General features: G+C 29.6%; 1 protein-coding gene across 1 annotated transcript in view; it reads right to left on the bottom strand.

Moving 5' to 3' along the window:
• Window positions 1-6,271: 6,271 nt before the first annotated feature.
• Window positions 6,272-15,148, bottom strand: part of pygo (pygopus family PHD finger) — a 35,314-nt gene continuing 26,437 nt past the window's right edge. The window contains exon 4 of the mRNA XM_035355280.2: window positions 6,272-14,086. Within this exon, the coding sequence (XP_035211171.1) occupies window positions 13,820-14,086 (267 nt within the window). The 3' untranslated portion in view covers window positions 6,272-13,819. The remainder of the gene's footprint in view (window positions 14,087-15,148) is intronic.

A 15,148-nucleotide genomic window follows, 5' to 3' on the forward strand; every position in this document is an offset into this window, starting at 1 on the left:
ATTGTTCTTGTATAAAATAATTGCTCAAATAATTTAAGAAACTACAGTACTCGTCGGGACTTCGGCGATTCCGGGTTAAGGATTTTTCGGATTATAGATCATCAATTTAAATCTGGTAAGATGGCATGCAGAAATTATACAATTAAAAATATGAAACCGTAATTAATTTATGAAATAAAGAGCAATTATGATCTAAAGGGTATCAAAATTTACAAAAAAAAAAAAAAAAAAAAAAAAAGCTTAATGTTTATTTTTTAAATTTATTAAACATTTCTTTCAATGTAAGTTGTTTAAGTTGCTTCGTTTTTTGTGCTAAACGTGCATGCATAAACATTAAACGCGCATGCGTAAAGCATACAAAAAAGTTTGTGGCAAAAAAGTCCGGATTATAGATCATTCCGGATAATGGACGTCCGGATTACAGACTTTCTACTGTATGTGATTTTGCAAACATTATGAAAAACAGTTCTGTTATATACTACTGATATGTGATAAACCCATGTTAAATATTAAACAGAGAGCAGAATTTTGAACATTCACATAACACCTTTTATTACAGGGTTCGTGCACATTTTCGCATACGGAAATTAAGTACTTTTAAGGACCATTAATGAAAATATTAAGGACCTATGAGCAAACAGGAATTGAATAAATTCAATTAAAAATATTATCTATACCTGAATTTCACTTTTGTAATACCATCCTAAAAATAAAATATATCTCTAGGTGGTATGCATTATTACTAAACATGAATTAATTAATTAAGACACAATAACACGCCGAATAAATACTAATTCAGAAGTCAAACAACAAAAATCAGCGTTATATTTACAAAATTTTCACAGGACTAGTTTCGATGGTTTTACCGAACCATCATCTTCAGCTGCAAAACCGCAAATGAACGCAAATGAATGTTGGTTCATTTGCGGTTTTGCAGCTGAAGATGATGGTTCGGTAAAACCATCGAAACTAGTCCTGTGAAAATTTTGTAAATATAACGCTGATTTTTGTTGTTTGACTTCTGAATTATGAATTAATTAACATAATTATTAATAAGTTTGGGAATAAAATTAACTTTTTGCAATTTATCAAGTAGCATTAAATATTTTACACTTATAATAATTGGACATATTTGAAAGGAAATAAGTGGCATTTACGTTTTACTAACAGTTTGCTTTATGTTGATTTTTTCAATGTCTCATTTTGTTACATACTTGGTCAGCCTAGAGGTTTAGTAAATAGCAGGTAGATTTTATGTAGAACGGCATAGGTTAAAATGAGAAGTAAGATCATTATCAGCATGATTCATAACAAAAGACTGAATATTGTCACCACTGCTGCTAGTCTAGAGAGAGACCTGCTGATTAGAACAAACCTGAAAGGCCTGATGTAGGCACGGTTGGCAAGTGTTGAAAGTTAGTCAAGCTGTGTTTGATGCAGTTAGTGTCATAGCTTCGTGTAGAGTTCCAGGGGTTGTAACCCAGTTAATATACTTTAAGGTTCCAGTAAGCCATTAAAGCACCATAGGTGATAAGTTGTTTTGTATTATTTTAAGTCTCACTAGATGCAAAGAATAAGTTTTATTTGAATTTTTACATTTTTGTGTTTTATCTTGTGACTACAGTGAGTATTAATGAAAGGCAATAGCTTGCTTTAATATGTAGAGATAATTTTTAAGGATAAGCAGTTAATTATAAAAAATTTAATTAGGTAATTAGATAACCTTAGTCATTATGGATTTATGTGGCTACTATTAAATTTTATTTTTTAACAATATAGAATATTTATTTTTTAACAATGTTAAAAAAGCCCTATTAAAACCAAAATCTAATAAAATTTCACAGCTTAAAATACATGTAATTTATGACATTGATTCTTAAACGATATTAGGATAATTACACATTAAAAGCTACAAAACATTTATGCTTTGTAACAACAACACTCATCAAAATATTTATCCATAATTTTAATTTGAACCCTTCCCAAACATTTTGGCTAGTTTATATCGATTTCCTTCTGTTTAAGCATCTTTTCTAGCAATTAGAGATTTGTCTCAATATGCAAACCAATGCTCTCACTAGTTTCTGCGTGCTTTATCTCCTAACTTGTCAACCTCTCCACAGTATACCTATGAGGGTTTACTTGATCTGGTAAAAGTTAAATAGTCCCTTTCCCCGAGAGACGTGAAGCAAATTATCGCTATGTCTGAAAGTAACTACAATATCAGACAAAGGCTTAAATAAGATTCTAACAAATAAGTTCATGGTGACGTAATTAAACAAGAACAGTCAAATTAAACTAAAAATGTGGACTAGTGGTCAAAGATTATACAATTTAATTTAAATTTAATCTAGCTCAGTAACTCTGTCATATGAGGAAACAGAAATGGGAAATTATAGTAAAGGCTAAAATCATAAACAAATGGGTAATTTACATAATAATAACTGCACATATCTTTGAAGAATAATTTTCTTTATGTATTCCGTTTCTTTCTTCAAGACGTTTCCTTTTCATTTTAGAATTTTTTAAATTTAGTTTAGGATTTCCGTTATTCTAAAAAACAATAAATGCATTTAGAATGTATAAAAAAGTAGCTAATTTTATTTCTTTAGTAATATGAACATTCAGAAGAAATATGAAATATATATGGCAAAGGCCGGTTACAAAGCTGGTGTGGCAGAATTTTTAGAATTTAGTGACACACCGAACAACAAAATCTAAAATCTAGAAATGGCAAAACTTTTAGAATTTAGAGCAGGCATTGAAAGCAGAATTTAGAAAGGCACTAGGCAGCAAAATTTACAATCCACAGATATTGCATCAGGTGGGAAAATGCTTATTACCAGCTCTGTGTATGATGCATTAAGACTTAGATGAATCTTTTAAATTGTAAGTTTTCAATTTCTTTATTAATAAAAAAATCCCTTTCTATAATGCCTGCCCATGTGATAAGATTAGAAGCATTTTTGATATTTTCCATGCTTGTGTCTAGTGAAAAGTAGAGAAAATAAACGGAAGATAAACATGTTAAGAAAAAGGATTCTAGTATCAGGAGTAAAACATTCAAATATTATATTTTCATTGTTCTTCCAGATATTCTCTGAAAAGTAAGAAATTCATCACAAACTTTCTGTTTACATCCATTACATGTTGATGCCATGGAGACATTTTTCATTTTGTCACATATTTCTCGAATCTTCTAGAATAGTGGGTCTATAAATCTTGCCTTCAAATTCTTCTAAACTTTCGAAGCTGCAATGTCTAAAATACTAAAGAAAAATTATTTGTACCAATTCTGTAAGAGCAAAAAGCCAGAAATATTTTTTTGGAGAAAGGGGGGGGGGACAGAAAAAGTGTAAAATTAATTTTATAGAGAAAACTGAGGCATATTTTGAGAATTTTGAATATTCTGAGACAATTACATGGGAAAAACTCTTACTATGAAAAAATTAAGAAGCCATTTTTAATTAATTACGTAGCTAATTTTGCTTTTGCTAAGAGCTGTTTCATAAATTGTGCTTTATAGCATTATATTGTATAATAAGTTTTCAAAATGAAACTTTATAATACGACAGCGAAAAATAAAAATGTTTTATTTTAATGTTATTCTTTAAATATTATTTCAACATATTATCATTATTTTAATGAAATTTATCAATATTACGATGCTTTAAAAAAATTTTTCAAAAAATTCTCAGATCTCGGAATTAAAAATTTTCTATAGAAACTGATCTTAAAACTCCCAAAATGTTGAAATGCTGCGAAATTTAGAACCATTTAATAAAAGAACTCACATCCCGAAAAGCGAAAAGTTGTATATGAGCTCTTTATTAGAAAAAAATAATTTTGAAATGCTTATGTTTCATTTTTTGCTTAGAAACTCGAGTATCCCATCATTTATACAGTTCAAAGTCCGTAATCCGGACTCACTGGGACTTCGGTGATTCTGGATTATAGATCATCAATTTAAATCTGGTAAGATGGCATGCAGAAATTATACAATTAAAAATATGAAACTGTAATTTATGAAATAAAGAGCAATTATAATCTAAAAGGTCTCAAAATAAATAAATAAATAAAAGGCACTTTATATTTATTTGTTTACTTTATTAAACATTTCTTTCAATGTAAGTTGTTTATGGTTGCTTCCTTTTTTTGTGCTAAATGCGCACGCGTAAACGCATTACATGCATGCGTAAGGTTGTGGCTTTGAGGTCCAGATTATAGATCATTCTGGATACTGGACATCCAGATTACAGATGTTGTACTGTATTAGAATTAGAAACAAATTACAACCCATGCACCCATTCAAAAGATAACCATATATGTCAGTGAATCGCCAAAAATACTCCTCCAAATGCTAATTCACACTCAAAATGGCAGTCGTGAAAACAGACAGAATTTCAGATGATTAAAATTAAGGACCTTCTGCTGATTTTGGACAAAATTAAGGACTTTTAAGGTCCAAAAATCGATTCCAAAAAATCAAAGGACTCTTAAGGACCATACAAACCTTGTATTATATTTGTGATCATGTTTTATTCAGTGAACTCACCATTTTTAATAATGTCTCACAATTATGTTTTCTTGGAATCAGCAGTGTAGAGAACTATTAGCAAGCTGAAAGCAAGTCAGATAACTGGACAATAACTGGGACCAATCATAATACTACAAAATATCACTTCCTAACAGTATAATTAAATTAAGGAATTAAAATACTGAACTTCATTAAGAGATCATGAAAATCAGGTACAAATGATCTACCACTGCTTCACAAGTGTTATGTGCCTTTTAAACAAATTAATATTGTGAGATGAAATGAGACTGAAAGTGGAGTCAAACAAAATGGTGGGGAATACATAGAGTTCTGTTTTACGAAAGATTTCACTTAATGACAGATAAGTTCTTGTCCCAAAAAAGAACATGTAAAATAATTTACCTTTTGTGCAGAAATAGGCTGATGCAAGGTTATAGTTATTTATTGAAAACAATATTTTAAAAAAGAAAAAAAAATTCAAAACTAAAAGTGGATTTAGAAACGAGCATGAGCATGGGCACCATTAATAACTAAACAGCAAAGGAATAACTAAACAAGCAAATTAATAATTAAATAAGTAAATTAATAACTAAACAAGCAAATTAACAAAACAGCAAGTTAATATTAAACAGCAAATATAGTTACAGAATAATATTCAATAGTTTGAAATCAAAGCAGGGGTTTAAAGATACAGATTTCTTTTTTAAAAAGAAATATAACAAGTGGAACATGAAATAATAAACCATAATTTAACTGGCACTCTAATCAAAAAAGGTTTGCCATCCCTGGGCGAGAAGATAAAACAATGAGATTTACTTCCAGTTGTGATATATGCTGCAGACATATGTGAATCACTTGATTTTTTTCACGAATGATAATCATTTTCATATATCTCAGAAAAACTAACTTCATAAGAGGGAATACAGAATATAAAGTGGGCATTTAAATTGACCTGAATTGCATTGGCCAAGGATGAACATATTTATTAAACTGCAGATTGCTATTATTCAGGAATGGAAAAATCATCTCTAATGCCTGCTTGGTGATTTTATAGTATTAATATTACGTTATACAAGAGTGCACTGGTTCAAAGAGGCCAGAAATTACATTTAAGCTACCACTCACAAAACGTCACTTTTTTTCATTACTACTTAAGAGGATACAAAAGGAGCACTTTCCTTTTACAAACTAATATGCTCCTAACAGCAATTCATAAAATACGGTATAAATATTAATTTGAACTTTGGCCTTGATATAATATTCATTATGTTAGACTATTTTAATATGGCAAAGCACATGAGGATTCATGGATGACTTTCTGTGGAAAACTGGCTCATAGCCATGTTACACTGGGTAAAAAGGATGAAAAATCATCCTGCAGCCAGCTCATTTACTACAGTTCAAATCTGGATCACCACTTGATGGCCACTGATAGAACCATCATATTGCACAGACATGGCAATAGTTCCATGCTGGGTACAAAAATCTCTAATTAAATGAATTTATAATTTAAAACTTCATTAAAATGACATATTATTATATACATATTGTAACAACATTTTGCACTGAATCATAATATTGAATAAAAATTATCTATGGGAGGCCTTTTGTTATCCATATTACTCAAATTAACACTATTTTGCTGCTAAAATATACAATATATTTTCATTTCCTTGATTAGTTGTAGTAGTAGTATAATTTATTTCTGCAACTACAGGAAAAAGGACAAATAGCTATTCTAAAAAAATTTATTTTGTTCAATGGAACATTGTTTTCATAAACTTGAATATTATAAATTAATAACATAGTGATTTTGAGCAAATTATATAACACATGTTCCAAAAATTCACAGTGAATTTTGGACAACTTTTTCAATAAATATTGCAAGTAAAAACACATTTTAACCCTTATACAAAAAACACATAACATTACAAAATGCATGAATACTGGATTCAGGCTCTTTCAGAAGAAAATTATGTTGAATATACATTAACATTTAAACATTTTTTGTAAATGATAAAAATACTGATTTTCATTCAGTAATAATATGGCACTTTTATTTGAGTAACAGAAAACACTTCACATATATTAAAGCATTTTAAAATAAGCGGTGGGGCACTGCTTTATATGAATTTGATAAACTGGAAAAGTTCAATTTATGTCCAGAAACATTAAAAAGACTATGCAAAAAAAGAAAGTTTAATTCAGCATGTTCTTAATCTCAAATCAGATACCTAAATAGATAAGTATAACAGATGTACATCATTTTTAGTAAACAGTAAACTACATATAACTTATTTTGCACTGAAATAAATCATTATACAGTCTTAAAATCTTATTATCAGCTTAATGCAATTTAAAGAAATTTTGATTTCCTAGAAAGCTTAGGCATACAAGTTCTCTGTATAGCTTCAACTCTTTATGAATTATCTGCAAGAATGTTCATGATTTCTTTACATCGGTGTTTATTTTCATATGTAAATGAGGGAAAAATAATTGATAAAAGGATATTTAAAAATATAAAATGACTAAATGGATTTAATGATATAAAATGTATAACAGAATGCTGCATTTGAATAAGGATAAAACTTATAAATTATCATAATGGTTATTGAGATCAATGGAGTCCTGTTTTTATCATTAAAAAGAAAGAGAGGAAATTGCTGAGACCTGAATTTGCAATGTATAATATTCCTTACTAAAGTGCACTTTCTCATACTTCAGTTTTGTAGATACTGTCTAAAAACTGCATTTAAGTTACGTCGACCCAGATCACTAGTGACAACATAGTTCTTCTGGAATCAAAAATTTTTCTATGCAAAGAATGTAGTTTAATGATTTTAAACTGAAAATTTGGTAAAGGGACCTTGATCTGATGATGCCTAAAAATTATCAAAGATCAAGAGTTTAGTTTTATAAAAACAAATGACAGTGAAAATTTCAAAAATATTTAGCAAAAATAATCTTATGCATACGTATCTGATAATGAGGATTTAATTTTGATTCTGTTCTTACACTGTTCTTCAAAATTAAAGGGCAATGATAAAAGTAAAACTTCACTAAAATTATTAAACACCAATTTGTACAAAAACATTACTTAAATTACCATATTTACCACTGCTTAATCTCAAAATATTGAATTCAAAAATGCACAGAAAATTATCTTCCCCATTTTACAGATGTTTCTTTAAATGGTGTATAATCACCTCCAACATGTACATAAACCTCTCATCTTGATTTCATAGAACTTAAAATCTCTATGAAATTTTGTGGAATTACCTACCACTATTCTGAAACTTTTCACATTCTGGTGGATTCGATGGAGTCATCTGGAGTGCTGCAATTTAATGGCCTATGGCATCCCATACATGCTTAATTTGGGTCCAAGTGTGTACGTTGGCCAATCCATTTAAGTGATAGCTTCTGTTTCCACATATTCTGATAACAGAGATGCTTGATATGGACAAATAGTGTCATCCTTTTGCAAAAATTCTGAGCCAACAGTACCCGTAAACAGCATTGATTCTAAGACTTTATTCACTTATATGTGACCAGTTACAGAATCTTTTTGAAAGACATGCAACTCGATACGGCCACTTTTGAAGTTTCCCCCTCAAACTATGAAAAGTACATCTAAAATAGGATATTTTATGAGCAAGGGAAGATAACCTGAGTGTTTCTCTTTCCCTACAGATCAAAACACGTCCAAAATTATGCACATAAAATCATGGTTACATCTGCACTCAATAAACAGTAAATGGTGTCATTTGTTTTGGCTCCATTCGATGTCATGCTGACAGTGCCTTAATTGGGCCTCTTTGAAAGATAAAGTATCAGATCATAGATATAAACCATGATTTTCTTGAACAAACTTTGTGAAGCCTTCGTATAGCAATATAATGGCTGGCTCAAATTCCAGTGTTACCTGTTTAAACCAACCATCCTGTAGTCACTTCATGATTTCTTTGTGCTGACAACAACATAAAAAATTCTTTGACATAAGTTGCCTGTTACTTTGCTGAGGAAGATGTTTATGCAAAGAAGATATTAATAGGCAGCGAATGCCACTTCAATCTTGAATGTTCATATCTAATGAAATTTGTAAGTACAATAAAAAAATAGTTGCTCTGACAGGACATACTATCTTCTGAACATGCAACCATATATACATGAAATAAAAGTGATATTAAAGTATTACTGAAGTTGAAAAAAAAATTAAAATGCTGACTCAATCTGTTGTAAGACTAGCTTTACCCATTGTTAGAACTTACTGCAATATAACAGTGGAAAACCAGTTTACCTTGGTAAAATTAGCCTTGGGATTAAAAAGAGAGACTTGAAGGGACTTGTAGGGACTTTTATGCAGAATAAATTGCACGACTCAATTTTTTTTCCCACCAAATAAAAGAAAATCAGTTTCTGCCTCTATGAGCAGACCACAGACTGCTGCTATATACGTTGAAGAAAAACATGTTTGTTTATCTTGTTCCTACAGCATACACAGATTAACTTTCTGGAAAATCAGAAAATAGTACCATTTTAAAAATAAGCAAAATTTAGCATGGATGCCTTTGAAGAAAAATGCACGATATACAGCAGAAGCCTATGAACAAGATGTTGACTATGCTGTTATCTTTTAATATTTATTAAATATAACTTGTTGAACATTCATATTACATTTTCAATATATCCTAAAAATCTTAATTAAACTAGGCTTTAATTTGTGAAAAACTTAGGCAGTAAACTGATGAACAATTGTTTAACTCTGTACTATAAGACCCTTACTTCAATAATAATAATATTAATAAAAATCTTTGTTCCTAAGGAGGGAAATCATTAGATACTTCAATAACAAATAAGACGTGGAACATGCACTAAAACCAAAGACAGAAAAAAATACACTTGCAATGAATGCAACATACTCATTTGCAGCTTATGCTTTATATATATTATGCACATAGCAAACATTAAAAGAAGAAGGGAACATTACATTTTAGGCCTAGTAACACTTAAATACCACTGAACTTCTTGCAAATTTAATTTAACATATTTTTCTTTTTATAAAATATTGAGTTGGTATGTGTTTTTTCAATAACAATTAAAACTAACTTCCTCGCTCTTCCCCTCTTTTTGTTATTTGAAGCAAATTTTTCCCTATCCTAATATGTTTTTTAAGTGTTCATTTTTATCATATTTACTGATATGATTTGATTTATTAATTAATTAAAAATAAAAATTAACTGTAGGATTTCTGAAATTCCACCTTATACACTAAGTAACATAAAGTTTACAGTTTAGTTATGAGTGAAATTTCTGAATACAAAGATTCAAATCTAAAAACTAAGTATTTATAAACAGAATGACTTTTTGTACAATATATTAAATATGTCTCTGAAAATTTGAGCATTTATTAGTTTATTGCTTATTAAGGAAAATAATTATTACTTTAAACAGAAAATTGAGTCACTGATCTTTATGACACATTCAATAAACAATAAAAAATCTAAAAACCTAGCTTATTGAAAATTTTGATACCTTTGTTGATAAACACATATATGAAGCTTAATAAATACTATCCAAATGAAGGTTTACAACTAAAAAAAAAGATAAATTGTAACTTTTGATTTGATATTCCCTACCAGATGTAAAAAAAAAAAAATATCTGAAAATACTGCTTCTTTCAGCAGTTTTAAAACACTTGATATATTATTCCGTACAAATACTGAAAATTCGTAAGGTCCTTTAGCTAACAAACAAAATGATACTTTGTGATTATTTGCTTCTCCATAAAAACTTGCTAACATACTAGCAACTTTGTGAATTCATGAAAATTATTTGTTGGCTTTTTTTATTGACTCACAAATATTGTTCTGCTCATAAATAATAATAGGAAGAATTTTATATGAAACATGAATTTATATAAGAAAATGCAGAAGTCTATATGACCGGTATTTAAATTTTTAATGCCAGTGGATTCTGTTCAGCAAAGTGACATATAAATAAATCCATGAGTACTCAATCATGTATATGGTATAGGGTCTAGGACTTTTCATCTCGGCCGTTTCACCGTCGGGATGTTTTGCTGTCAATACATATTTTTCTTTACACGACTGTATTATACTCATATTAAATTTATTTAGTTTAATAATTCTGTTTACCTTTTGTATACTTAATAAAGGTTGCTTTTAATATATACAGTTATTTACAAGTATGAGATATACAGAAATTACACATAGTTAGTTGGAAAATTATATCTGTATCAAAGAGAACTGGGGCTAATCTTCTGATATAACAAAAGCTATATTACCGATTTAAAAATTATGCGGTACAATATTGACATGATTCGTCAAAATTTCTTGAAATATTAATTGGCTAGTTCACAGAAATCACTCATAAGCAGGAAATTCACATTTTTATGAAATCTGAATGGAAAACGGAGTTACTTTGAAATCTTGTCAGCACCTTACTCTCTTAAAATTAATATCTCATGTCTAACAGTGTATTTGTAAAACTATACACAAAAACATTTTATATATTATTTAATATAAAATGTTTATTAAATCAAATTATGAAACTAAACAGAGTTTTTATAATACGGCAAGATATAATACAGTCATGTAAAGTAAAATATGTCTTGACAGCGAATAGTCCCATTCCCTGTGGTACATACTTAGATGGTTATTGTGGCATGTATACTCAAAAATATGCCAAAAAACAGTAAGCCTACCAAATGTTGAAACCAGGGATGTGATTATCAGAAAGTACTAATTAAACAGACTAAATTTATACACATATTGATACATATTTATTATTAATATAAAATGATTTCGGTTTGTATTGCTTTCTAAGAATTGATATAAAATTATCTCAAATAATTTATATTGGCTAATTAAGTATACTTATGTACACAGGTTTCACATTCAAAACAATAACATGGTATGTGAAATTAATAACATTTATGAATTTTATTTAATTCAGTAAATTAACCATTTGCTGAGTAAAGTATTAATTTTATCTTATTTTATTTCTCCCAGCAATATATGATTAAAAGATAGGTGAGCACATATGTATCAGTCAAAATTTTATAGAAGCAACAATCTTACCCCATTTGTTTTAATACAAGGAATTACAGAAAACCAGAAAGCTTTTAAGCTATTTTGTTTCTAATAAATATATATTTGCACTATACTGATATCCTCTTTTTAAACTTCAATAATAGTAAAATAGTAAACGTTTATTTAAAGCTTGATATTAACATTTTCTTTAAAATCTATGTTGAAATGAAACATGTACAAAGCGTGTGGAAACAGTTTCATACTTAATGGCAAAATTACAGTCAAATTCTGTTATAATGAATATAACTATAATGACATCTCAACTGTAATAAGCAAAATGCCAAAATAGTTTTACTTCGTGAAGTTAGCAATACCTATAGTCTTCACACATTTTACTTTATATTAGATTACAATGCATGCCAATGATTAATGAATTTCAAAGACTAAAAAACTCAGAGTTGCTACTAATCCTATAGGGGATATCTTTCAATATTTTAGCAGTATATTAGTATAATAAATTCAAAAGTTTAAAAACAACATATATACTTCATAATAATGTTTATCTTATTTTTAATAATATGTCTATTTGATATAGTTTATAACAAAACTAATTTAATAATTTGGTACTTGTGTATTTCGCCATCGATCAAATTGCATTAAACAGTGCAATTTATATGGATATACATGACATACCAACACATTCATAAGAACTTTGCTTTGCTTTCATGTAACCCTGATCTTCAATAAGCCAAGTTAGGTTTGGCAAGGAAGTTACAAATTAACTGCTATTTATCTGTTTTTCTCCTGCATTTTGGAAATACGACTAACATTTTAGGCCCACTTTCTACAGAACAGTAAGTAGTGAAGTTGCAGGAATGGTTATACAGATGCTCATACTCAAAGTATTTAACTGTAAAGTTCAGCAAAATGGTGCAATAAAAGCCACTGAGGAATGAATGCCACAACAGCACTTAGATTTCGTATTTTAAGTAAATTTATATGGTATTAACTTCATACAGAAAGTGACGGTTTTGCAGTTATTTTATATTCCATGAGGGAGAATTTTTGACTGCTGGAAAGACTAGAGCTGGTATTAATGAACTTCTTTGTCAGAAAATCTCAAAGCTTGAGCTCATAGTTATTTAAATGTTTATATGCTACGTTAATAGCTTGTATTTGTTAATTTAATTAAATAAACAGCAATCTGTTATTATCTAACTAACTAACAACCATCTCTTCCTTCAAACTTCCACTGGAATCAGCAGCAGAGATTTGGTCAGATACTAGCCAACGTCTATGGTTAACAGAAAAATATGTGTGTGCCAATAAGTTTATACATGCTTACTGCATCAGTTTAATTAAAAAAACTCATTTGAAATACCATATGACTAACTAATACTATGCCCACTATATAATAATAGATTTGTCTTCTTTTCTTTCTTTTAATTTATAATTTTACACATGTAAATTAAAAAAACACTAACAACTTATATAATCACTATTCTGCACTTAAACAATGATTAGACAGGAAAATTCCATAGTTTATCTACTATCAGTGCTCATTATAACTGAGTTTGACTGTATATAACAATTAAGTATTACTGAAAATATAAAAATATTTACAACATTACATACTTCAAGTTTTTGTAGTGTACAAGTAAAAATTCACTAGCCAATTTCAAAAGTTAACTATGACAATTCATAACAGTAATGTATACAAGTAATCAAACTGAGCACCTAAATATGTTTAAAAACTTAATAAACTGATAAAATATGTTGAATTATGAGTTTTGAAAGACTTCAGACAGTAACAAAAATGAACTTATAATGTATGCTACAACAAAAATGCATAAATTAATATACAAAACTCTGAATTAAGTTATTCACTTAATATGAGACACATCTTAATTAGTAGAAAATAAATTTTATACATATGTGAACATAAGAGTGGTATAGAAAACACGGAAAATTCTCCATTTGTTATGGCTTTAAAATACATATAAAACATATTAAGCAGAATTGTTGTAAAATATACCTTGTATATGCCTTTATTCCTTTTAAATATGCTTATTTTTATTTAATTAATTAATCTAATATTTTCTTATTTTGCATAACAAAAGGACAATCTATTGCAAGATAGATTTATATATATATATATATATATATATATATATATATATATACCTTTGATTATAAAAACTCATGAGCAGATAAGGCACACATAGAGTCAAGGTTTAAACTTAACAAGAGGGATATTTTTTGAAGAAAGGCACTTGTCACAGACCCACTCTGCATATACTTCAGCACTCAAAAGATGAAAAGCTGGCTCAGTTAGTCCTGTACAAACACGGTGAAACCAGAAATTGCAGCCACTTTCACAGAGAACTGCTTGATCATTGTCGTGTACCTCCTTGTGGCAGATACCACATGGGTATATTGGAGGAGCATTTGGATTCTGAGGATTAAATACCATAGGTTGATCTGGTGGATATACCTATAAAATATATATATATATAAGATGACAAAACTTTTCAGACATTTTATGCTCTTTAATTCACTTCAGTTCAGAGTAAATTAAATATGATTTCCACCTAACTTAGATATAATATATCTTCCCATACACAAAAACTATTACTGATATTTGTACATAATCTGCCAGTAAAATATCTAAAGAAAATGTCTTAAAAATCTGTATATTCCTATCTGTTATTGAATCAGATGAAAAGTATTGTTGAAAATCTGTCATTACATATCCCATGGTGAAACAGGAATTTTTGGAATGATTTCAGTTTGAAAGCAAAGGTACCACAGACGGTACTTGCAGCAAGTCTGCGGATGACATGACCGAAGTCCAAAGGGTGGACATCTTGAAGCAAGTGTTCAGAGCGAAATGGAGCTAACTCTTTGGTGGAGTTTTGCAGGGTACCTACTCCAGAAGAAACAGTGGAAAGAGATGATGGGATGGCTGCATGGAAAACAGCCAAGACTCCTGCAGAGCATACTGAGCGGAAACTTGAGACGGATACGAAGTGGAAGTTGCCCCAAAATCCAGCGAAAGTGCCAAAAGCTGTGGAGCTGATGGATATTACTTAAAGTAATCATTTTCAGATGTTAGATCAAGCCAGTACGGAAAATGAAGGAGGAGGAGCGCCAGCAGTTGACACGCCCCCGCCCATTGTGTTCCCCAGTGACACTCCTGATTGGTTAGCAATCGATGAACTTTTCGCGAAGAATTGTGCTGAAACTCGTGAATCTAGTGCTAAGACGAGGGCTATCCATGTGTATGTCAAGAATGGAGTGGATTTCAAGAGAATGACAAAACTCTTAAGTGATAAATAAAGGCATTGCTTTTTACACATTTCAACCGCGGTGTGAGAGGAACATCAGGGCGATCATTAAAGATCTACCTGCTTCTATCAAGGAAGAGGCTATCCTGAAGGACCTAATCAGACGAAAGTTTCCGGTTATCAAAGTGAAGCAGTTCATGAGTAAAAATAATGATACTCAAGTAAAGCTTCCAATCTTCTTTATTTAACTTAAACATAACCTGGAAGGA

The sequence above is a fragment of the Stegodyphus dumicola genome, chromosome 9 (genome assembly GCF_044657685.1).
Source record: "Stegodyphus dumicola isolate Sdum_Otavi_A_Nest chromosome 9, ASM4465768v1".
Classification (NCBI taxonomy): Eukaryota; Metazoa; Arthropoda; class Arachnida; order Araneae; family Eresidae; genus Stegodyphus; species Stegodyphus dumicola.